Raw genomic sequence first — 25,467 nt, 5'->3', positions numbered from 1 at the left:
AAGGCCACACAGCAATTTCGGGGCAGAAGCCGCCTGGGCTGAATCCCTGGCCCCCCCGGACTCCAGCTCCAAGGACACGCCCAGAGCTCCGTGACAGGCACCGACCTCGACACTGTGCTGGCACCCTGTCAGGGGCAGGACGGCAGACAAGCCAACCCCTCGGTCCCCAGCAGGAGCTCTCAGTCAGGTTGGGCGCCCCACTCTCAGATCTGCACCTCGAAAGTCTCCGTGTTTCTGTCCCCACCTGCATGGCCCACCTCCCGTGCCATACTCATCCTGGAGAGCGGCAGCACAGGCCAGAGGAAGGGCTGTGGTTCCTATCAGCTGTGTGACCTTGGGTAAGTGGCTTAACCTCTCTGAACCTTTTAGCTTCCTTGTGGTTAAAAAAAAAAAAAGATCCAAATCCCCACCTCCCGAGGTGGCCCTGAGGAAGAAAGGACAGGATGGGTGTGACTGACTGAGCAGGTTTCAATAAATAGCTCTCCCATGTGGCCCGGGCACAGACCAGTGCTGGATGCGGACCCGCTGCGGGCGAGCCAGCTTGGCATTGCTGGGGTTTGACAGCTGTAAAGTGTGTGGGATCCCAGGGCGGCGGGAGGAGCGGCAGATGGCGGCTGAGAGCAAACTGCTGAGCTCTGGCTTGGCTGAGAGGGGACTGGAAGCTGCGGGGACGAGCTGTGCGGTTTGGGGGCAAAAGATCGTGTTTTAGGTACAGCTGGGGCAGGGGTGGGGCAGAGAGGCCGAGGGACCCAGCCGTGGGGGAAAAAAAGAAAACCAACAGAGACGGTCAGTGACAGGGGCTACAGTTTTGCCCGCTGTCACTGGTGTCCTTCACAACCTCCCGTGGAGCCTGCGCCCCGCACCCGCTGGAGGTTTTGGGGTTCACCACTGGGCTCTGAGGGTGCTGCAGAGAGGGCTTGCACATGGACTGAGCTGCCCGGGCAGCCCTGCCCCGTTTCAGGCGGGCACACTGGGGTTTGCCTGAGGTCACCAGCTTGGAAGTTGGGTCTAGAGTTCAAGTCTGTCGGGCGGGCTCCCTGCTCTTCAGAATTATGGGCCCAAGGAGGGGATTCAGGACAGCTGCTGAGACACATAGAACACAGGGAGACAGAGTCAGTTCCGACCAGAGAGGGGCCTCTTCTTCACAGTGACCCTACCCTGGAGGACCCTAGTGGACGTTTACTCATCCAGGTCTTGGCTGCACTGAGGTCAAAAGTCCAGGTCAGGAAAGCCTTTAGGGACTCAAGACGCCAGGAGTGCGGCTTTCTCCTATGAAAGGCCGCTGCTCTGGCCCTCGGTGGGCTGCCAGCAGGTGGGCTGCACGGCGGCACGCCAGGCTGGCCACCTGAGCACTCGGGCTCTGTCCCTTATGGAGGGAACCCATAGGTTGGGGGTGGGGGTGGAGCTCCACTACCGAGTGCTGGCAGGTTGCAGGCACTTCCTAATTGTGCTCCATTTAAAAAAACAGACCAAAAACACCTGTTGAGGTATGCGATGCAGGAAGGAAGACACCGAGGTTCGGAGAGGTGAAGTGTGTCTCAGATCACACAGCTGGTAAGACGCAAAGCCTGGCTTTGAACCCAGGTCTCCTGGTCCCACAGAGGTTTCTCATTGCCTCGGGTTCCCCCAGAGCTCTGCCGTCTGTGACGCTCTGGGGGTCGGGCTACTCGGGGTGGCCGCTGCTGCCCTCTGGAGACCCTGTCTCCTCCTTCCCCCAGTCCCTGCCGGGGGTCAGACCCTAAGTCAGTGGCCGGGACTGAGGCCCCCACCCTTTGTCAGAGGAGCTGGACCGTCCCAGATCCGTACGAAATGTCTCCCCTAGGACGGTGGCTCCTTGGAGCGGAGTGGGCACTGCTGGGGGCTACCCCCCCACAAAACCCTGGCTGGGCAGGTAGATCTGCTTCTTTCACTGGTCCCTGTTCCCACCCTGGGGACGCAGCCCTTCACAGCCTGACTATTTCCAAGCAGCTGCCAGCTCTGCCCACTCGACAGAGGCCCGGGGAGCCCCCGGAGGGGGGGTTCCAGGAATACTCACAAATATGAAGAAATTGAAAACAAACATCAGATACTTCATGCAGCTCAGACAGTCGCCTTCCATGATGCTCCACCTGCAACACAGCAAGGCTCCTCAGTCCTCGCACTGGGGACCCCGCCCAGAAAGAACCCCACGGCCCTATCCCCTCCACGGTGTGGGGGGCAGGGTCCCAGCTTGCCCTCGTGGTGGGAGGGGGGAGAGGGAAGCTGATAACAACGTCCTCTCCCAGGGAAGGCACTTTGCCCTGTGGAGCCCGAGTTAGGAGTGAGAACTCAGGAACCAGCATGCCTGAGTTTAAGCTCCTGTCCACCATTCATTTGCTGTGTGGCCTTGGGCAAATCACTCTACCTCTCTGAATCTTGTTCTAACTTGAACACGGAAATTAAAACCAGACCCTTCCTCCCAAGCAGCGTTGTGAGGACGATGGAAATGAGGCAGTAAGATGCGCGGCACGACACCCGGCGGGTGGCCAGGCCTCAACGGTGCTACTTGGGGATAGGACTTGACGGCTGAGGCCAGCCTTCCGTTTGGCAGACGGGCGGCTGAGACTCGGAGCCTGGGGAGACTCGCCAAGGTCACGAATCAGGATGGGACCCGGGCCTGACACCCTTCTCAGTGCCATGCACTGCCTCCAGCCCGCGGGGATGCCTGGCGAGGAGGGGTGTTGCAGGGAAAAGAGGCGAGGGCTCCCGGCTGGGGGCCCAAGTCCTGCTCTGGGGCCAGTCCCGCCCCGCCCTGACTGCCTCCAGCACCAGCATGCTGCCCCCCTCCGGAGCCCGGCGCGTCACTGAGCACGACTCCATTCAGCTGGCATTTATTGTGCATCCACTGGAAGCTGGGCGCTGGGGCGTGGAGCCGACGAGATGCAGCCCCTCCCCAGCCCCGGGAGAAGCATCTGCTATGATGAGTCAGACCTCAAGGTGCGCAAGACACGTTCATATTCAGTATTGGATGTTTTCACACTTCCTTTGTGACAGCCCTGGGGAGGAGACGGCTGGGGCCAGGAGCACCTGCCCTGGCCCTTGTTCCAGGCCCTGTCCTCCTGGCAGCCAACGGGAGGGCGGAGGTCCAGCAGGGACCCAGGGGGACGGCTGGCCTGCTGTCTGGCGGGCGTCCCTTCTGCGTGGCCCACGCTAGCGCCCACCAGGAGTTAAACAACTTGACCCCCGTCCCCAAGCCCAGGCTCTTCCTCCGTCGGGCTCAGCCGTGGGCAGGCCTCTGGGGGCAGCCTTGGCCCTGGTGAGACGCTGAGCAGTCTGCAGGGGCCAGGCTCTGGAGTCCCCCCACCACTCTGCCCATGCAGGCAAACCTCCTCTCCAAAGTAGGGTCCAGTGTTCAGTCGGCTCTAGCAGTTTAGCAGTTGAGGGACATAATGAATGTGCCGGCTCACAGATGGGCTCCCTCTATTTAGCATGTCCCACGTTCATCGGAGACCACATCGAAGGGGAGGCCTGTGGAGTGCTGGACTCCCAGGCAAGCGCAATCAAAGGAGACATGTCTCCTGGGAGGAGCCTCCGACAACTGCAGAAGTGAGGCAGGCGGGAAAACAGAGGGTGTGAGCTGGAGGGTGGGTGCAGACAGGGACCTGGGTCCCAGCTCCAGGGCCGGGGGGAGGCGACAGAAAGCAGGCTTTGTGCCTGACTGCGGATCACATCCCAGATCTGGCAGGCTCGGCGGCCAGCCTGGGGCAGCTTCATGCACCTGAGTTTTCTTGCCTTTAAAATAAGTGTAAAAATCCTGGCCGGTGTAGCTCAGTGGATTGAGTGTGGGCTGGGAACCAAAGTGTCGCAGGTTCGATTCCCAGTCAGGGCACATGCCTGGGTTGTAGGCTATGACCCCCAGCAACCGCACATTGATGTTTCTCTCTCTCTTTCTTTCTCCCTCCCTTCCCTCTCTAAAAAATAAATAAATAAAATCTTTTAAAAATTTAGTGTAAAAATAACACCTTCCAGACAATGCATGGAAAATATTGAGTGCAGGGCTTGGCACATGGTAGCCAGTAAGAGCAACAGGCAGTGACAGCTGGCATGCCCCGAGTTCCTACTATGGGCCAAGAAACGTTCACTATCTCCTTTGTCATTGAGCTCCAAGATATAGGTGATATCATTTTTTGGGTGAGAGAAACGAGGCTCAGAGGGGTGGAATCACTTGTCTGGGGCCACATAGCAGGGAAATGCCTAAGGCGGCAATTGAACCCAGGTCTGTCTTATCCCGGAGCCACGATTCTAACTCCCCATTTTCAGTGAATGCCAATTCCTTGCCCCATTCACCCGCTGTCCAAAATTCAGGCCTGTCTTCCCACCTCCTGTACCAATTTATTTCCCACTGCCCAGGGGAAAGGGCCTCCTGGGCCACTATCTACAGCCGGGATGGTCAAAAGACCAATGCCTGCCTGCTGCACGCCCCACAACGGGCGTCTGGTCATGGGGACACCTCTCCAGCCAAATGGCCAAATAAGAGTGACAGACACATGGACTCTCCAATCCCTAGTTGTATCTGGCTCTTAGCCCCACCCACCCACAGAGCCTTTTGGAAGTTAGCATCGCCACACAGTTCCCTCATTTACCTCTTGAGAGAGTCGGGACATGGGCAGCCTCTGAAAGGCGGGCTGAGAAGGCATCTGAGACCACGAAGTTCAAGGGCTTAGTTTTTTCTCAAAAAAGATGTCCAAAAGGCACTTACGAAGGAGACTAGGGGGCCTCTCTGCTACCCGGGATGGCACACCCTCCCTGGGACCAGGGGCGGAAGGCCCACTGAGGTCCTCCCATTCCAGGCAGCCCACAGGGACCTCGAAGGGAGAGTATCAGTGTGGGAAGGGGCTGCAGAGTCAGACCGGACCTGGTGCCCCCACCTCCCAGGACAAACCACGTGACCTCTCTGGGCCTCTGCTTTCGTGTCTGAGGAGTGGGGCCAGGAATGCCAGCCTCCGCGGCAGATTGTGTGGACTGGGGATTACACAATGGTACACATAGAGGTCCTCACGCCAGGCCTGGCGGGTGCTGGGTCTGTTCCCTCTTTCTTCCCTGTTGCCTAGTCCAGAGCGGCTCTTCCGCCTGCCCTTCCAGATGCCGACCAGATGCCTTAGCTGTAGTTCCCTGTCAGGAGAGGTGAGGACTCTGGGGCCGAGGAATTCTGAGCAGGGACAATGTGAGCACAGTGGTTCTCAAACCAGGTTCCCGGAGACGGAGCATATCCTAAAGCTGTTTTCAGGATAGCGAATATCTCAGACACTACCCCTGAACCACTGGCCAGGCAAGTGTCTTGGGTTTTAGAGCAACTAAGCCACCCCAGGGTGGGGGCCCTGATTCTTGAGTTATTCAGAAGCTCTGGCCACCAGGTATGTATCACTTTGCAGCACAAAAACTATAAGGAGAAACTTTAACTCATACTTAATAAGTGACTTAGTAAAGGCAGGGCTGTTGTGTAATAAAACCCTCTAAATCTTGGGGTTCAGAGCGATGAAATACAGGAGTCAGCTGCATAGGCGAACTTGACTTTGTGTGAATTCAACTCCCCACGAGCAACTGGAGCGCGTGCAGGAGGGCAGTTTAGTGCTGTGTCCCGGCTGCCCTTCCACGCGGGCATCGGCCCAGGGTGGGCAGGGGAGGGAGCCCTGCACCTGCGCTGTGGATCTATGGTCTCAAGGCTCCGTGCCTGTCACGGTGTCCCCGCACCTGGGCACGCGAGGCTTCCGGGCTTGCAAATGGATGTTTTCCCCCTGAGACGCAACCGACTGTGTCTTGTATCAAAAAACCGGTGTTTAAGAGCTTCAGGGGGGTTCACGGGGGAACCTGGTTTGACACCCACTAGAGTGGGTGCCGATTCAGACCCCAATCCTCATGTAGCCTGTGTCATCTGCACTCCAGCGACCGAAGAAGTCCTTGGTCGGTGAAAGTCAGGGCAGCACCGATCTGGCCTCACACCCTCACTTTGGAGACGAGGAGACTGAGGCTGAGGATGGGCAAGGGGGTTTGGCCAAGTTACAGAACCAGCCAGCGAGGGGTCTGAATAAAACTGGAGCCTCGTTTCTGGAAGCCAGGCCAGTGCCCGCGGGAACGCTACAGACTCGAGGTTTTTCCTTACTTAACCCGGCAGGTAGCACACGTCTTCCTCCGTGAGGACGCACGCCTCGCGAAGGCGTGGGCCTGTCTGTTTACTGCCGTGTTCCCAGTGTCTAGAGCAGGGCCCGGGGCAGGGTGGGGCCTCAGTTAATACATCTGAACGAACGAATGAGTGAATGAATGAATGGTGGGAAGAGAGCAAATAGAAGACAAAAGAGGGCCAGCAAATCAGAGACACAGACAAAGGCCGGTCAGAGAGAGAGGCAGATGGGAAAAGACAGGGAAAGAGAGACAGACAGCACGCAGTGACACAAGAACAGACAGACGGACAGACAGCACAGGGTCGGGGTGGGGAGAGGCGGCTGTGTCGGGGTGGCCAGAGGGCGCACAGTGAGTGGGGGAGGCAACTGCTGACTCGTCACCTGGGCGGTCCTCTGGGCGTAAGCAGGACGGAGTCTCCCGGTCAGAGGGGCTGCCGCGTATTTCTTTTATTGGCCCAGCTTGTCCTATAAGAGAAAATATTCAATGACTGTAGGAAGTCATTAAGGAACAGCCACGTTCATGAATCTGTTTATGAAAACCCTCCCTGCGGACACAAACTTGGGGCAAGTGCCCTGCTAATCTGGGTCCATCAGGGTGAAGGAACAGCCCTCTGCACCTAGCCGCCCACCATGGGGGAGGCCTGTGTGGGGCGCCTGCTGCTGCCCAGATGGCAGCTCTGGGTGCCCTTGCTGGGAACCGCACCCTCAAAGGACTTGCAGCCTCTGGCACGGCTCCCTTGCTGCGTGTGGCTGATGCACTGGGAGAGGACAATGGGTGTAGGTGGCCCACACACCTGGATGTCACCTGACACCAGCAGGGCCCTCACATCGGATCCCCTCCCCAGGAACCCTGCCTCCACATAAGGAGGGAGAAATCTGGTGTTGGCAACAGCTCCTTAGCTTTGTGTAAGGATGTGCCAGGAGGGCCCTTTGGAGCGTCAGCTCCCAGCAGTGGGAATGAAGGTTTGGTTTCAGCAGCCGAATGGGCCCAGGTGGAGAGTCCTGTTCCTCCACACTTCCGGGGAATCCCCAGCTGGGTCCCGCTCACACACTAGGCTGGAGGACAAGCTCCAGAAAAACTGGGAGGCCGGGGGGAGCTTGGGCTGCGGTGTGGAGGAAGGGGAGGGCTGCTGGGGCTCAGGCGCCGGGTCGGATTCCGTTTCTCATTCCCGTCATCCCGCGCTCACTCCATCACCGCACCTGCGCGGGGGGCCTGGGCGGCACCTGCCTTGGCCCCGCCCCTTGAGACCCTCGGCAAGTCGCTATCCTCCCTGAGACGTAGGTTCTCCTTTGAAAACTGTGAAGCTCAGTTTTGAAGCCAAAGGTAGTTATAGCAATTCATGAGGCAAAACACATAGAATGAAGTGATACGATATGAAAACACTTGGAAGCCTGCAGAGCACAGTTGCCACGGACGGCCATTACCACCAGCATCATCACATACTGAAAATAAGTGGATGCTCAAACCACACCCACCAGTGATCGACGGAGGTGAGCATGGGAGAGAGGCATGGACAGACGGCTGACTTGGGATGGAGAGAAATGTCTTTCCATGCAATGGCCCCACATTCAAGTTCATTCTTATGGCTTTGGGATAAGAAGCTAATAATAACGTTGACCATGTACCAGACTGTGCTAAGGATGTCTCCTGTGTTCTCTTATGTAATCCTCACCCAGGGGTGGGTGCACGACCTCATTTCACAGATGAGGAAACTGAGGCTCCGAGACTGTGAGGAGCGGGCCTGACTTTATTCCCGCGGCTAGTGAGACATGGCCACGGTTCAGGCCTGAGTTCGCTGGTATCCCAGGCAGAGCTCCGGGTAAAACACCAGTCCGTGGACATAGTACCAGGGACAGGACACCAGAAGGGGCGAGTGTTATACGTTGGTCCCTAAAGTCTCCGACTCAGTGCCGCTCCGTCCTGAATGGGGCAGAAAAGGCAGAGTCCTAGGGAGTGAGCTCGCATCGTCCCTGGTGCCAGCTAGAGGCCCTGGGGTGGGGTGGGGGGTGACCTGATCCTGCCATCCCTCGACAGATGGGAGCCCGGAGGCCCAGAGAGGGGCAGAGACGGGCGAGGTCACGCAGCGCCTCAGGGTTCTCCTCTCCAGGCCCCTGCAAGGGCCAGACAGCTTTATTAATCTTGCCCCGCCCACTGCCCCAGATGGCGCCTCCATCCCATCTGCACAGAGAGAGCCCCGGGGGGGGTTCTCTGATTAAGGAGAACAGCTCAGTTCATAAATCACCCCTTTTACTTTCGCTGCCCCCAGCCCCTGGCCATGCTTTCTGGAGGGAGAGAAAAGAAGGCAGGTGGGCACGAGCGATGGGAGAAGCCCCCCTCAGAGGAAGTAAATGTACGTATGTCTGATCTGCTGCAGTGAGAAATGTGCTGTACTCGTCCCTGCCAGGTGAGGTCGCTGTGGTGCAGGACCCGCTGGACCTCCGAAAACCTGGGCTCCAACCAGCAGGGGCTCTGCCCTGACAAGCTGGGAGACCTGGGCCACCCTTCCCAGAGCACGAGCTTAAGTTTCCTCATCTCCGCCATGGGGATTCTCGGTCCAACTCCCAGGGTCACCGAGAGACGTGAAGATGATGAAGGTGAAAGCACTGTGGCGGCTGCACATCCAGTTCCTTCCTTCCTGTGTGTGTCAGACGCCTACCAGCGCCAGCCCTGGGCTTGGTCCAAGGCGTGGAGACCAAGGACTCACTCGGGCCTGGTGAGAATCAATGACCTGGTACTTGGAGAGCAGTGTTAACAGCCACACCAACCAAGGGCTCTGGGCGTGTCCAGCGAGAGAGAAACCAGCGCCAGAGGGGCAGACTGGACGCTGGGGAGGCCTGCGTGCGGGGAGGGTAGGACGGGACCAACATCCATTCACTGGGCCCCGACGGGAATGCATTTTGCCAAGGATGCTTCCCTGTAACTATCTTCCTTGATCTCCCAAAAAGCTATGCAAAACAGATATTAGCATTGTTCCCTCTTACAGGTGAGGAAACTACCGTATTTTGCTGGGTATAATGCGCACCCACGTTTCAGTGCTAATTCCCATGTATAACGTGCATCCTTATTTTTCCCTCAAAAGTTTGGGCAAAAAAGTGCGCATTATACACGGCAAATACGGGGTAAGTCCCCAACAGGCTAGAAAGGTCTCGGGGCCAGAACCGACTCCCAGGGGAGCCTGACCCCGAGACCCTTGTTCTCCTTCATCGGGATGGTGGGGGGAGGCTGGCCAGAACAGCAGTGGTCCTTGCCCTCAGGTTCAAAGCCAAGTGGGGAGGACTTAGTTGATCTCTGGCTGTCTTGTCTCCCCTCCCTCCTGCGCTGGGCCTCATCCCGGAGACAGACGGTCTGGTAAACAAGCAGTTGGCCCTACACCCTGGCTTGCCCGGCAATGGCGTGAACAAGGGGGCCGTGGACACGGCTGAGTGAGGGGATAGATCTAATTAGGCTCCCGGGAGCAGCACCTGGAGGGTAATGGTATGAGGAGGCAATCTGCACTGGGTGCAGGGGGACCCTAAACGACAGCCCCCTCTGGTCCCCAGAGGCGCTGAATCAGGCAGGGGCGGCAGGTGGACAGCGCCGCAGCATCTGGGAAGGACGTGTCTGGTCCGTGGCTTGAGCCGGTACCTAGGCACCCAGCCCCCTGCCACAGGCCCTTTCCTCTGCCCCATCCAGAACCCCTTTGGGCTGCCTCTCTCAGAGAATCGTCCAAGAAGAAAGTGCCTTCGTGAGGGGTCACGCTAGTGCCCGCTTTCCACACTGGGGATGCCGGGGCCCAGAGAGGGGCGGGTTTTGCCCAAAGTCACACAGCAGGGCTGAAGCCAGGAGCTCCTGATCTTAAGCTTGCTGCTCTTCTCACCACGCGAGACAAGCACTTAAGACTGCTACCTTCATTTACGGTGACTTCCGAAACAATTTACACACATTGCCTCACCAAATCTGCCCAACCTCCCCGGGCAGGCGCTGCTGCTTCACAAGTGAGGACACTGAGGCTCAGAGACATGAAATCTCGGGCCTGATGTAACACTGTGGTTGGAGGAATCGCTGGGACAAAGCAGATCCCTCATCCTTCAGCCTGGCTGTCCTTCAGAGGTGTGGCCTTGGGCCTTTGGATGCCCAAAGTGACCACAGTCCATGGCCCCCACGCCCACATGGACCTGGGCTGGACTCGAACCACAGAAAGTGCTCCTCCCAGACACCGGCCATGAGTCTGTGCTCCTGCCTTTGAACTGAGGTGACCCTATTGCCAGGGCCACTGGGCACCAATGTTCCACACCCTCTTGCAGAGCCTTTCATTACTACGAGGGTCTGGGGAAAGGCAGGCATTAAGAAGGACTCGAGCAGACACTCCAAATACCACAGCGGGGCTCCCGGGGCCCAGGGAGGACAGGTGCGGGGGCCGGCCTGGGAAATCCCCCTGGACTGTGGCGGGGACGCTCGGGTTCTGGGAGATGGCATGGCCACCAGGGCTACGGGAAAGGAGGCCAACTCAGCCTCCCAGGGTCGGGGTGGGGAGCGATGTGTCCTCTGAATGTGTCAGTGCTGCCAGACCCTCCCCACCAGGTATAAGCCTTCGGTGGCCAGGGCTGTGCCTCCCACGTCCTCTGAGTCCCCTCAGGGCACAAGGGGGTACTGGGCAGATCATTATCAATATAGTACCTGCTCCTGCTCCACGTAGGCCAGGAGCCACGCTGAACACGGCTCCAGGGTCATCTGCAAAGAGCGAATGATCCCAAGTTACTGAGGCTCAGAGACCGTGAGTAAGCGACCCATGGAGGCCCAGCTGGGAATGGGCAGCCCCGGGGGGTCAGACCCCAGAAGGCGCACGGCTGCTACGCGCCAGGGAACCTGCTGGCTGACAGCAGCCTGTCAGACAATGCGCCCGCCAGGCACAAGCAAGTGGCGAAGAGAAGGGCCTGGCAGGCATGAGTCCCAGGGTCGAGTCCAGATTCTGAAAACTCGGGGAAGCCTGCCCTGCCCTGCGCCTCAAGCCCCGTGCCTGTCTCCTGTCTCCCACAGACAACTACGTCTCCAGGCCTCAGTGTGGAGTGGAAAGAGCCCAGCCCGCCCTCCCGGCAAGCAAGCGAGCTAGCTCTTGGGGCCTGGAGCTGCAAGAGGCCCTTTGAAAAACTTGGTGATCCATCCCAAAATATTCAGGGTTGTTGCTGGGGCAATTTGGCTGCTACACAGCCTGGATTTAAATATTTAATGGCTTCACGGGTATTACGGGGCCTGGGAACTGGGTGGGAGAGGTCACAGGTCTGAGCTGGGGCGAGGAGGAGGGGGAGCCTGGAAACTCCCGCCAGCGCAGACCCCACCCCATGTGCCCCCCACGCAGAAAAGGGTGCCTGGGGCTCCTGGCTTCTGTTGCTGTACTTACCCTGTAAGATCGGATCATACAGGAAGGCAGGCCTATTACTATTGCCAACTTACAGCTGAGAAAACTGGGATCAGAGGGATGAAGTGACCTGCCCAAGGCCATGCAGCCACTGACTGGCAAACTTGAACTCAAGGGAAGGCACTGAGTGAGTGCCTTCACTCCAACATCAGTGCTCTTTCTGCTACATGTATCAGCAGTCACGGCCAGAAACAGTGCTCGTAGCTGATAACCACAATGGCCAGCAGGTAGGGATTCCTCTCCACAGGCCCGACACTGGGCTAAGGGCTCATCTGCTGAACCCTCACAACAACCTTGGGAGGGAGGCTGTGTTACCCCCATACTGCAGATGTGGAAACCGAGGCCCCGAGAGGGAAAGCAGCACACCGAGGTAAGCAGGGGCCCCCCGGGGTCAGGCCTCAGCAGTCCACTCCAGAACTGTCCACTCTGAGGAGCTGGCGCTCTCCCTCTGCTCTTCTTAGCCCAAATTTAGAAAGGTGTTAACAATAACAAATCCATCAACCAGTCAAATTGAAAGTCCATTTTTACCCTGGTGCTTTGTCCTCCCAAGCTGGATAGGACAGCACGAGGAAATTCTTCCAACAAGAGGCAATAAAGATGAGTCACCTCAAGGTCTGGCTTCAGTGACTCGCTCTCCACACAAGGCCCATACACAGAAACCCATGCTGACAGCAGTGCGGACAGACAGACAGATACACGCTCATCAACAATGTACAGACATACAGAGATGCATGAGGACAGACCCAGACAGACGGACACAGCCACGCACACAGGTGAAACCCCATTCTGACGTCTCCTCCTAAAGCAGGGAAGCTCCTCCTGGCGTCTAGTCCAACTCCCTCTGCGTTACATTACTCACGACGCAACTCTTTCCATCAGTACTCTCAGGCTTTATAGCTCCCAGAGCCCTTTTACTTTGTATGCTCTTACTTGATCCTCACGGCGAGCCAGCAAGGCAAGCAGGGCGGAGATGGGTACATTTATGGGGAGCAAGGCCCAGAGAAGTCAAGGCACTTGCCCGAGATGGCACAGCTACTGCGAGGTGTTTGAGGTGGGCTTCAACCCAGTTGTGCCCTGTTTCCCCTGCAGATTTCATTCCTTCAGTGACACCAGGTTGCTGTCAATGTCCTATCAATTTCACGTTGTCTGCTCCTCTCCCCAGTGACCTTGCTTGGACCTCAGCCTGTGTTTAGTGAGGGCACCTCACCCGTCCTGACTCACTTTCCTCCTGCCTGAGTGACGCTTGCGTGCGGCGGGGAAGGGGTGGCCTCTCAGAGTGGGGTGACCCTGGGCTATCCTGAAGCTTCCCCGCCAGAGATAGCAGGTTTCCTATGTGGGGGGCAGAATGGCAAGGCTTCCCCCTGAAACTCCCAGGGTCTAGGAACTGTCACTGGAGCAGAAATCAAGCCCCCCACTCCCCACCCCCACCCCCACCAACCCTGCAGCCTCATGTTCATGGTTACATTTGCTTGGCAATTAATAATCAGAGACACCAGGTCTTCCCAGGGCAACCGCAATTGATTCTGGTCACCTGGTCCGAATTAGGGAGGGATGACTACAGGTATTTACAGCTCAAGTTATGGAGGGCAAACAACCGAGAAGCAGAGAGGCTGTGACAGAGTGCTCCGCCTGGCTTAAGAAAAGTCCACAAGAAAATTAATCAAAGGGAGAAGCGGGGGCTGGGGCTTGAGTAGATGGACAGGGAGGGGTCAGAGAGCCCCACTTTCTTCCCTCCCCACGAAACACCATCCCAGCTGCTTCTAGGAGCACTAAAGAAAGATGCAGGTCAGGGTGGGGGCGGGGAAGAGGCTGGGCTCGGATGGAGACAGGCCTGGTCCCGGACACAGGGGAACAAGGAGCCGCTCACCAACCCCACCAAGCGGCATTATTCCAGCGGGAAGGATGCAGGCAATCCCACCAGCAGTCTCAGGGATGAGCGGGTATTGGTCTTAACTGAGCTCAAGAAGACTTCTACTGCCTTTTGACAAAATAATAATAAATAATAATATGAAGAAGTAAAGCTCCTCCAGGTCTTGGTTTTCTGCATCTGCACAGTGGAACAGAAGTCTCCCCTCTCCCCACCCTGCCCCTGCTCGTCCATGGGGCTGGTGATGATGGGCAGCGGTGGAGGGGCCAAGAGAAGGGACATGAACTTGAAGGGGACATGAGAGGACGTGCCAAGCACTCATCTATGCAGGGTTGGGAGCTCTTTTTCCACGACGGGCTAGACAGTAAATATTGCAGGCTTTGTAGCTGTATGGTTTCTGTCACAGCGACTCAACTCTGCTTTGTCCGGGAAGGCAGCCACCGACTGCACCTAAATGAATGGCTGTGGCTGGGGGCCAATACAACTTCATTTACCAAAAAGCTTGCAAATCCCTGGCCTTAAGGAGTATTTAGGGACCCGCTGAGGGCTAACGCAGAGGCTGAGAAGTGAATGCGTTTCCCCTGGTCATGCGGGGGCGGAGAATGAGAGAGGCTACGAGGCTGGGAATGCAGACGGCCGGGTTCCAGCCCTGTGTTTGGGCTGTGGGGCTTCCGCCAAGTCCCAGCACCTCTCTGCGCCCCACCAGCTTCTCTGCAAACACAGGAACACAGACAGAATAGGGTTGCCGTGGGGGTCAAAGCCGGCCCTCGTGTATGCTGGACAGTGCCCTTGGCAATCAAAATGTCCTGGGTGACAGGCTAACTCAAACCGTAGGAAGAGGAGCCCTTGCCGTGCCTCTCGGGCGCTGGTGAGGTCCGGCTAAGAGGTCCAAGCCAGGCATGCGAGGGTCTGACTGGCATGGGTCGGAGCTGTCCAACAGGGGGCTGAACGAACCAGGGGAGTTGGAGCTGGTCACCCCCCCGGGGCCGGGGCCTGACCCCACTGCCCTGGCAGGTCCCAGGAGGAAGCCCCCATGGATTGCATCCTTTGCCAAGAACTTTTGGGAGCAGGGCTCTGCTGCACAAGGGTTGCTGGGGGGCCGGAGAAGGCTGACCCTTCGGCCATGGCCACTGCCATGTCTGGCACATAGCAACGTGCCTGGGCAGCCCTTTCAGCCTGACCACTGCAGGCCTTGGTCCCCTCTCTGAGGCTCTCATGGATGAGAGATGACCAACGACTGCTGCAGAGCACATTACGAGCCAAGGATGTGCCCTTCAACCAGCCGGTTGTGCCTGGGAAGGCCTCTTGTCCACACTGCGGAGGTCCAATAGCAACGACAAGGGGCGAGGAGGCTGGTGGGCTGTGTGGCCGGATCTGGGAGGGGAGGAGGATGGTGACGTTTGCAGTGACAAGTGTTAACACTTAGAGGGCTTACAACGTGCCAAGCAGTTCTAGACACTTTGCGTCCATTAACTCAACTTTCACAACAATCCATCACGTGGGTACAATTATGACACCCATTTTACAGACAAGGAAAACAAGGCACAGAGAAGTAAAGCAACTTGCCCACAGACATGCAGCTATGAAGCTGGTATTTGAACCTAGGTGGTTAGTTGCAACATCTGGGCTCAGAGGACATTGAAGATGTCCTAGTGTTTGTGGGCTAAACCACGGACATCTCCAGAATCAGGAGAACCGCTAGAAAAGAGTGTTGGGGTGGGAATGGGGGACGGAGGACTCAGTCTTGGCCTTGCTCAGCCACTAACCAATCGTGTGATGCTGAGCAAGCTCCTCACCCTCCCTGAGCTTCTGTGGGGAGGCGGCAAGCAGACTGACCGAAGGCGTCAGAGCAACCAGGTGCGACTGTCTTCCCCACCTGCTACCTGTGTGGCCTCGGCCTCTGAGTCTCACCACAGGGTCATCTGGCGGCCAGCTGCACCTTCTGCTCGTCCGCCCTCTACCCTGAGCCACGGCTCCATGGCTCCCAGTGCCAGAGCTGAGCCAACGTTGGGGTGTCCCTGGCTCTGTTCGTGGGTGGAAAGAATTCAGGTATTGTCCCGTTAGTAATGAGAATGGCTGTCTGAATATTTGATGAGCAGACCTCATCGCTTAAAAACGCAAATACAGCTCAATCTGCAGCATCTAGAGCTAAGAAATGTCCGTGAAGTACACAGGTCGGGACTTAAGAAGGCCCCATGGAAACTCCGAGCACTCCAGTGGCGGAGGGAAGGCAGCTCCCTCCGCACACCAGACCTCTGGGTGCTCGGGCTACGCCTCAGCGCAGCAGGGAACCCCAAGGGCTTCTCCCTCACACCTAAGTGGCCCCGCAGAGTACAGAGAGCAGTGGTGCCAGTGACCCAGTGACCCAGTGACCCCTGCGTGGCAGGTCGGGGGTGCTGAGGGCTGTGGAAGGAGGCTTCAGGTCAGACCCACATCAGTCCTGCTGGCACCTTTCCTCAGTTCCCGAGGAAGACAAAATGTAACGCCCTTGGATCTGGCGATCTGGGGGTTCCAGTGTCGGATACGCAGTCAGCCAGGTAGCTTTGGGGCTGAGCCAAGCCCCCCTCTCTCTGCCTCGGGTCTGTGTGCCCGGCTGTCCCTCTGCCTCTCCGTTTCATAGTCTCATCTCTCTGCCTCTGTCTGCTCCCCTTCCCTTTTCCAAATGCCCACATGTGCATGCCTACACATGCATGCGTGCACGCATGTGTGAGCGTGCGCGCGCACACACACACACACACACACACACTGAGCGTTTCCCGGAGAGGTGGAAAGCTACCTGCTTACGTCAGCTGGAACACTTCACTTAAGGCACACCTCATTCAGAGGCCTGGACATAAATCCCTGCCCTGGGACCATGACCCCCAGCAGGCAGTGGTCACATTTAATTTAGAAGCTCTGCATGTGAGAACCGCTATATAAAGCCGGCCTGCCCAAGGCAACTTCAGGACTGTGGGGGCCCTGCTGAGAACAGGGGTCCTGGGGAGCCTCCTTGCTGGGAAAAGGAAGAGGCTGGCAGGTGTTTCATTTCCCCCTGGCTGCCCAGTAATTAATTAAGCAAGTGAAAGGCTCAGCAAGTTCATGGGGCAAGGTCGGGCTTTCCAGGGACGTGCGGTGGGGAGGGGCGGGGGTATGGAGCAGGCTTTAGAACCTGGCTGTTCCGGGCTCCGGTCAGACTCCATCCCGAGGTGCTGTGTGACCTCGAGCAAGCACCTCTGTGCCCCTGTAAGGTGACTTCTCAGCCGCCAGGGCCCTGACCTCTTGTGCAGATCTGGGCCACGTCCAGGCAAACCTGCACAGCAGGGCTCAGGTGAATGACAGCCTCTTCCTGGGTGTGATTCTGAATAGCCAATGCTGCCGGAGAAGAGAGTCGACGGGTAGGGACACCAGATTGGACTTTCCAAGGAAAGTGTTCCAGTAAGAGAGAAACCAGAGAGAGACCCCGGATCCCACTCCCTAAGTGACTGAAGATGGCAGCCCCCTCCGAGCTGTGCGCCCTCGGGCAGGAGACACTCCCTGGTCAGTGGGTGGGGGGGATGGAATCCCGGTGCGCTCAGAACAGCGCGGGCTCGGGGAACATCGGCTTGCCTTGCTGGGCTGGGCCGGGGGACGGTGGTGGTTGCGGGATACACATTTTCACATATGTCTCACTGGAGCTTTCCTACAGCCTTGAGAGGTACGGGCATCCTTGGTTCACAGACGATGAGACTAGGATTAAGCCCCTGAAGGACGTGGGAGCAGCAGAGACAGGACTAGAGCTGACCTGTGGGAATGCTAAAACCCTAGGCTTTCTCCTGGATCTCTGCTACTTCTCAGTCACCGCGCACCAGTGTAAAGGCACACTTCCCCCTGAAATATGAATGTAAAGGGCCTTTGCTTGGCTTTGCCACTGAGGCTCAAAGAAATCCTTTCTTCCCAGAATGCCTTGTTCTTATCACCAGGTCACCACTGCCCAGCGGCTCCCGGAGGGGACTGGGTGGCCTGGCCTTCAGGGGCAGCAGGGGAGGTTCAGGGAGCAGCCGGGGCCAGAGGCCAGGGCCTGAGAAGGAGCTGTGGAAGGGGCTCACCAGAACGCAGTGTGCTCTACAGAGCTGCGTGTGCCTGACACGGGTCTCACTGCTTCCCAGACTCTGTGTGCTGGAAGCTATTAGTACGTCCATTTTTAACTGAAAACTGAGGCTCACGGAAGTCAACTCACTGTCAGCCAGACAGGGGCAGGGCTGGGGCTTGAACCCAGGCAGGCTGGGCTCCTAACAAGTGCCTCTCCCATCTGCCACAGCGGGAGCCCCGGGCCTGCAGACCAGTCCTTTTCCTGGGCAGCCCCCTGGGAAGGCAAGGTGAAGCCGGGGCTGCCCCCGCCCACAGAGGAGTGGCGCTGTCCTGGTGAGTGGGCTCTCGGGGAGGAACCCACCGCTTTCCCATCTCAGAGAGTGTCAAGGCTCGGGGGCCCCATGGTCCTTAGGTCCACCCCCTTCATTATAGAGACGGCAGCTCCAAGGACCCGCCCCCAGTCACGCCACAGATTCTGAGGTCGTCAGCATGGTGGGCTGGCTCAATCTTAAGATTCTTTTGTGCCCACTCTGCATCTCACTCCTCAGGTGCTCTGGGGCCAGGTCCTGCGGCTCAGAGCTGACCCTCAGGCTGGGCGCCTGCACCCGAGAGGTCTCAAGAAGTATTTCCCACGCTCGGGAGATGTTCTAGGTGCTTCATCTGCACGCTCATTTAACCCTTGCAGCATCACGAACAATCTCTCCATTTACAGATGAGGAGGTGGGGTCTCAGGGTGGTGACGCCCCTCCCCCAGGCTGTGTGGTGTAGAAGAAGAGAAGCTGTGGTTCTGGGCACCTGGGCCGCCAGCAGGGAGTGAGGCTCTCTATTTGTCCACAGCACAGGGCAGCTTCCAGCCCCACTGCCCCAGCTGTCCTGCCTCCTGGCATCCACACCCTACACCTCAGAGTGTGTTTGGAAGGGGGGGATGAGGGACGAGGCTTGCGAAGGAAGCTGCCTCACAGCGGCTGCCCGGGGCTCTTCTGGCGCCGGCAGGGTCAGAGTGCCTTTGCTCGCGCAGCTCGTCTGAGATGGAGCCTCAGAGGCCCAGGACTAGACGATGGGCCAGCAGTCTGGCGGCTCCAGAAAGGCAGGCAAAGGGCCCGACCCTGGGGCTGCCACATGCCCTTCAGTTTGCAGAAGACAATGGGACACCCCTGCCCTCCTTCTTCCCCTGACATTCCAGCCTCCAGGCAACTATCCACAAGGGACCACTAACATCCAGCTCTGGTTGAAGAAGCTTTCTCCCCCCTGTCACTTACTCCTGCCACACCCTCACAACAGCGTACAAGCCCCGTCCCCCCACCCCGCTGAGCTCATCCCTGCCCACGCCTCCTCTCCCCACCCCACCACTCTAGCCAGCTGGAGCCACACTGCTGTCTACTGCATGGTAAGCACATTCCTACCCCAGGCCCTTTGCACATGCCGGTCCTTCTGCCTGGGACTCTCTTTCCTTTAGAGATTCCACATGGCATATTCCCTCCTTCATTCAGGCCTCTGGTCAGATTCTTCAGGGAGATGGTCCCCAACCACCCTACCTCCACCCCCACCAGCCGGAAGCAGCCCCTCTGTCTCCCCAGCTACTGTCCCATCCCCTGGTCATCGCCGCATCTCCAACTTATCTTTCTTCCTCTGACTGCTCTTCTCTCCTCTCCCCTTGAACGCAGGGGAGCAGCAGCTTTGTCTGGCTGCCTCACTGATGAATCCCAGCATGTAACACAGTGCTTGCCACAGCGCTCAGTGGGTGCTTGGGAAGGAAGGGAAGAGGGAAGAGGGGAGGAAGGAATACCTGAGTGGGTCTCTTTCACACATTTCCGGTTGAAAACTTGCTACAACTTTATTGAAAGATGCAAGGCCATCTACATAATTTGCAGGGCCCAGTAAAAATGAGGGATTCTCTTATTGACAGTTGTTAAGAGTTTCAAGCCAGCAACAGCAGAGAATTAAACCAAGTGTGGGGCCCTTCCATGCCCAGGGCCCCGTGTGACAGCCCAGGCTGCCCACCTGTGAAGCTGGCCCTGGGGAGGTGTTACCGCCATTGCCCTCGTGCCATTCAGGGAATCAGAAGATCAGAGAGATGTAGTGGCTCGCCCAACATCACACAGCGTTATGCTACGGCTTAGAACCTCACACAAACTCCCCCTCCTCAGGTCCCGCAGTGGCTGCGGAAGGAATCCCATCAGCCCCTGCGTATCGGGGGAGCCAGCCCAGAGAAGAAAGGAGCAAACCTGCCGCTGACTCTCCCATATCCTATGTCTCTTCTTTCTTTTGTGTTTGCATTTTACTTCAAAATATGTCCGTAGTTGTTCAAATATAAAAATAAGGTATTGTCTTCCAAATCATCAAGAACTGATGATCTACTAGGGCACTCCTGAGACTGTGTGTACCCCCTGGTTTAGCAAGGAGCCCCAGGCCCTGTGGGTACTCACAAGTCAGTTGAAAAAGCATCCCTCCCCCAGGCAGAAGACCCTAGCACCGGCCCAACAGCCAACATGGCCCAATAAATGTGAGTGGCACTCCCTCCCTCCTGCCTGCTCCGGAGGAAGCCTCCTCCAGGATGGCCACGGACCCAGATGGCGGGGAGCTTCCACAGGCTTGATGGAGACTCAGAGCTCATTATTCCATCAGATAGAGGGGGAGGGGGCTTGGCTCATTCCCTCCTGGGGGAGTGAGCCCCCGCCCGTCAGCGGGGAGAGGAGGGTGTTATTACCCTGCTCACCCAGCCAGGTTCATTCACCACACTAATTGGAACACGTGATGGTTTGTTAATACAACCTAATCTGGGGAGGCGGGTGCACGGGGGTCTCTGGGGAGGGGTGCAGCACGGGGGCGGAGGGCCGCTAATGACACTGCCCAGGGGACCTGGGAATGCAGCTGAGATGCCGTTTGGTTTTGGGGCTTGCTTTGCAAAACGATGTCTTAATCCAGGATCCGAAGACTTGAAGTCTGTTGTGCTGCTGGGGGTGTGTGTGCATGTGTATTTGTGGCTGTGTGTGCACCCAGGGAATGTGGTCTGGGGTCAGGGGGCGTGTGCACGGCCCAGGGGTGCAGGCCGTGAGGAGGGCGGCGAGACGGGAACACAGCTGTATCACACGTAAAGGCAGGGCGCAGTGGCCCGCTTTGTAGGAAACAAAGGCATCTATTTTCCCATGACCAACTCACCCAGCCCCTATTAACACTAATTAGGAGGACTGGGAATTCCCCATAACTTCGTAATTACTGTTAACAGACTTGCAGGGCCATGAAGGAAATGGGACACCCCATCCTGTTTTCATTGCTAAGGTGATAATGGTTCAGGTGGTCACTGTGACCTTCACACTCCTCTAGCCCTCCAGGGCACTGGCTGGGGGGTGGGGGCAACCCCAGGTGACCAGGATGACAGTCCAGTGGAGATGGGGGTGGGAGGCTGGGGCTCCCCCCCATCAGGGTGAGAAGAGCTGGTTCAAGGCGGGAGTCAAAGGAGGATGTGGACTGACCTCAGAAGGAGACCCCCAACGGCGTCTAGGGCCTGTAGCTCAAGGAGTGGACAGTCCCCTCTGATGCTGATGCTGGCCCACTGCCCTGGCTCAGGCCAGCAGCCCCAGGCCTCCCACCCTGCCCCTGCCCACCCTCGCTCTCTCTGAGGCCCTGCCCATGAAGATGAACCACACTTTAAAGGCGGCTCTGAGGAGCAGCCGAGATCACGGCAGTGACTTCACAGTGCCCTCGGGCCCCTTCCCCAGCCTGCCGCTCACTGCGGCCAGACGTCTTAGGAAACCACAGCTATGCCACTACAGGGACCCCTTGGCGGCAGGGTGGCCACTTCTGCCAGATGACAGGCGCAGGGACTTCCCAGAAGCCCCATTCACGCAGACCCTCCCCCTCGGCCTCCCTCCCTCGGTCAGCCCTGGCAGTCCCACCGCTGTCCCCTTCCCCCAGTGCCTGCCCCACCCCCAGGCAATGCTGTCCGTCCATCTGGGGCTGGGGCCTGGCTCCACTTCCAGGAGACAGTTCTTTGTTCTCTCCTGTCTGCCCCGGATCTGAGATGCTCTGTATATCAGGGACTTGCACCACACTTTCTTAACCATATTAAAAAGGACTGACACTGTACCAACTATTAACTGACTGTGGGTGACGTTCTTTTATTCTCTATACTCCGGTGGTTTCTGCTGCATTTTCCTTACAAAGAGCATGTATGACTGAGGTGGCTGAAACACATCACCGTGAAAGGGCCGTTTAAGCCCCACACTCGGAAGCTGCCAGGTCTTTTCGGGGGCCACACCCCGGGCCTGCAATCCCTCTTCCCCCTTTGTCCACCCAGAGAACCTCTTGACACCCTTCACAGCCTGGCCCGACGCCTCCTCGGCCGTGATGCCTTCCCTGAGTTCTCCAGCCTGGGCAGTGGCCCCTTCTCTTTGGTTCTAATGCCCTCACTCTGGAGGTGGGCAGACAGGGCCCAGAGAGGGGCAGGGCCTCCCCGGGCCGCACAGCAGGGTCCCCAGTGGTGATGTCAGCACTAGGACCCAGAAGGGCTCCTTTTACACTGTGCACGTGGGGGGAGGGGGGAGGGGCATTTGGTGCAGACGCCCCCCCACTTGACTCAAATGCCCCCTTCCCTTCTCTCTAGCTGGAGCCTGCCCTGCTGCCGACAGCTTTGACCTCTGTCTTTGTTTTCCCCAGGAGTGAGCCGGGGGCTCCTCTCCCAGCCTCCAGGGGTACACATCACTGTGGCATGGAGACAAGCAGCAGAGAATGGCTGGGTTGTTTTTCCACAAAGGGACATGGGGACAGAGGCACTGCCCCCCGCCCCCCAGCCTTCTGGTGCCCAAGGCTGTGTCTGAATGGCCGTGCCTATGAGGGCCAGGCAGGGCCTCCCTGCCCACCCAGCTCCTGCCCTGGGCCCCTCCCTGGCTGGTCAGTTGGAGGCCCGGGTCACACAGGGCCACGTTGCCCCGGGTCTGAATCTCAGCCTTGCCACTGAAGAGCTGTTGTTTCACGTATCTGAGCCTTATCTTTCATGAAACAACCTCCCACATATGAGGCACTACTGGGGGCTGAGGCACTGATTGGGTGCTTTATATGCGCCATGGCTCGCCTTCGAGACACACTCAGGAAAGCTATCCTCGCTCCCATTTCACAGGTGAAAAATCGAGGCTCACAGGAAATGAAACCCCCCCAAGGTCAAGAGCTAGAAGCTACTGAGCTGGGGACTTGAGGCTGTATCTATTTGAGGTTATAAACCTGACTCCCAAGACAACTATACAGATCGGATGAGCTCATGGCCCAGGCCAAGCGCTCCACCGGTAATAACACACTGACTGTTATAGCTTCTCGCTCTCATTTTCATAATGGGAATCAGTGCTGTAGTGAATGAGCTGGGGAACCCACCTGGCTGAGGGCCGGGGGCTGCGGAGGGGAGGGGAGACTCTGAGGGGACCATGCAGGAGCTGGCAGACCCCCTGGCTGCTCCTACCCCGCAGCTCCACGGCCCAGACCTGCTCCTAGCCAGAGAGTATTGCTGGAGAGTAAATATTATTTTACCCTCCAGACCAAGATTATTTTTCCCACCAAAAAACCCACAGCCAGAGAAAGTTAAGCCCTTCACTTACTTTCCTAATTGCAGGCCCGGAGCCCTGTTTGGGGACATGAGCTCTCTGGAAAAGCCCGATAAGTGGTCTGGTATTTGGCAGAAGCATCAGGGAGGCTGGCTGGCTGGCTCTGGGCTGGCGGTCCGGCTGTCCAGGTCCACACTGCGCTGGGAGCCCCATGAGGGCACAGGAAGGCTGGGGCACAGGGGCTGGTCCCACGGGTCCCAGCTCTGCCCGGGGCCTGCCACCCCTGCCCGCTGCAGTGGGGGTGGCAAAATGAGTCCTGTCCCCCGTTTCACGCTGAGCCCCACTTGGCCGGAAAAGCAGAATGGGTCGGTGGCCGCTGGGCCCTCCTCCTTTCCCAGTTCCCAGGTCGGCTTCCCTCCGGCCTCTTCCTTTGACGTATGGGCAGAATGGTTCTTGTTCAGGCCAGAGGCCCCAGTACTCCCCACCTCCCACTCCCCAGGTTCTCTCAAAAAAGGCCCACCTGAGGGGAGGGGTCCGGTCCCAGCAGGTTCTGTATGCTGTTGAGGGGTGGGGACCCTCCAGTGGTCCAAGGGGCCACCCTGGGTCAGACCCAGCCCCTGCCCGCCCCCTCCGTCTCATGTCCTGTCCACCCCGCTGCCAGCTGGGAAGTGCCAGGTGGGCCGGGCTGGCACTGGAAGGGCACGCAATGTACCCCCAGCCAGGGGCCAAGCATCCAACTAGTTCTCTGGCTGGCTGGTTCCTGCCTCACCATTTTCCTTTCTCCCCTGGAAATTTCTAGAAGGATACTTGTGAAGAGAAGCGATTAGCGCCCAAGCATTGCAGTCAAGACAGACTAGCTCTGTTCCAGTCCTGTGACCTGGGACAACTTAACTGACTTCTCCATCCCTCAGTTCGCTTGTCTGTAAAATAGGATCGCCAGAGTCCTCTCTCGTAGCGTGGCAGGGACGGCTGAGATCCCAAAAGTAAAACTCTCAGCACCGCGCCTGACGGAGACAGCCAAGCTGTCACGCTGGTTCTTCCCAGGGTAGGAAGGGAGGTTTCGCTCGGAGGTAAAGGCAAAAGGTCACTGATGTTTGTGGGGCCTGATGGTCCCCGTCTCTTGAGAACCACCCTCTTCCTCATGCCCGGGGTGCCTGGCTGCCATCCCTGGTGAGGGGTGTGGGAGTTGGGGGTAGAACTAACATTTGCTTAGAAACTGCCATGTGCCCTCCACGGTGCTAGGCCCACCCGCTCTGTACGGATGAGGAGACTGAGGCTCCATGGTGCAGGGTTTGCCCAGCAACGCACAGCTCCCATGTAGAGTGGGAATGAGTTCTCTTGCTTTCACACAGGGCTCTCCCCCATCCCACTGAGCACCTCAACCCCGCCCCCCAACCCCGCCGTGAAACAGACGGTGGTGCCATCCCCGTTCTGCAAGTTCAGACCCGAGGTCCAGACGAGTCACCCAGCTGGCCTGGAGCAGTGGGACTGGCATGAGCCCAGCTGTGCCACCGGGAGGGCCCCGCTCCTGTGAGCCCCCGAAGGTCTGTGAGGGAGGCATGCTCGCCCCCTCGTGGACAGCGGCAGCCCCCAGCCCGTGTGCTGCACCGGCTCCCAGGGCTCTGAGGAATGGCGCTTCGTATCTAGGCAACAGGCGCAGCTTCAGGCCTCTTCAAGTCACAGGCCTGCAAGTCAGGACAGCGTTCCCGCAGACCTCCCTGAAGTGGCTAATTCTCTGCTTTCCAGAAGGAAATAAACCCTCACGAGTCCAGAGGCCTTGGTTCCCCCGACCCTAGAGGAAGGAGGCTTCCAGCCGTATCTCCTTGGACTTTCCTACTGCACAAGCCTTGCACGCATACCCCTGGGCACAGTCCCTCGTCCACGCTGCCTCCTTTTCCCCATCAAGGGGTTTGTCTACTAGGAATTCGCACAGTCCTCTCTCTGCAGCCATAAAAAGTAGGACCCTGGAGCTCTGGAGCTGCCGTGCAGTCCCTGGGGCTGTCACAGAACCCCTGGGGTGCACAAGGTCCGAACCCTCAGGAGCTGCGGCAGTCCTCCTGGGGGTATCCAAGTCCCTGCGCTGTTGTAGTGGACGAGGCATGGGACCCTTGGGGACTGGAAAAAATTCTAGGCCATCATGAAATACCCTGAACCAACCCAGAACCACCGGTTGCCATGGGTGCCAGGCTGCCCTGGGGTCTCTAAGTGACGGAGAACCCCTGTCGTGATGCCGGAGACCCGCGGAATGCCTCAGAGTGCAACTTTCCGGCTGGTAAATCCTGCTGTGTGACTTGGGTGAACGCTGCACCCCCTCAGAGCTGATGCTTCCTTAGCTGTGAAACAATCCCATCTCAGAGGATGGAACAAGAGATCTAATGACATCAGCAATCCTGGCACGTTGCATGTGGTCAGGACCTGGGAATCCCCTTAGTCTCCTGGGGACGGGGAGCTACCGGCACTGCATGTATTAAAGCGGATGTCAGGGGGTC

The 25,467-nt window shown here is 58.0% G+C and overlaps 1 protein-coding gene across 3 annotated transcripts in view; it reads right to left on the bottom strand.

Moving 5' to 3' along the window:
* TSPAN18 (tetraspanin 18) overlaps window positions 1–25,467 on the bottom strand; it is a 161,813-nt gene that overhangs the window by 16,888 nt on the left and 119,458 nt on the right. For all 3 annotated transcript variants that reach the window (XM_036029275.1, XM_028516779.2, XM_036029276.1), the window contains 2 exons: window positions 6,519–6,602; window positions 2,036–2,108 (listed from right to left, as the gene is read on the bottom strand). In XM_036029275.1, the coding sequence (XP_035885168.1) occupies window positions 2,036–2,098 (63 nt within the window). In that variant the 5' untranslated portion in view covers window positions 2,099–2,108; window positions 6,519–6,602. The remainder of the gene's footprint in view (window positions 1–2,035; window positions 2,109–6,518; window positions 6,603–25,467) is intronic.

The sequence above is a fragment of the Phyllostomus discolor genome, chromosome 6 (assembly GCF_004126475.2).
Source record: "Phyllostomus discolor isolate MPI-MPIP mPhyDis1 chromosome 6, mPhyDis1.pri.v3, whole genome shotgun sequence".
In the NCBI taxonomy this organism is placed as follows: domain Eukaryota; kingdom Metazoa; phylum Chordata; class Mammalia; order Chiroptera; family Phyllostomidae; genus Phyllostomus; species Phyllostomus discolor.
The sequence above is the reverse complement of the archived record's forward strand: the minus strand, read 5'-3'. Positions and strand labels throughout refer to the sequence as shown.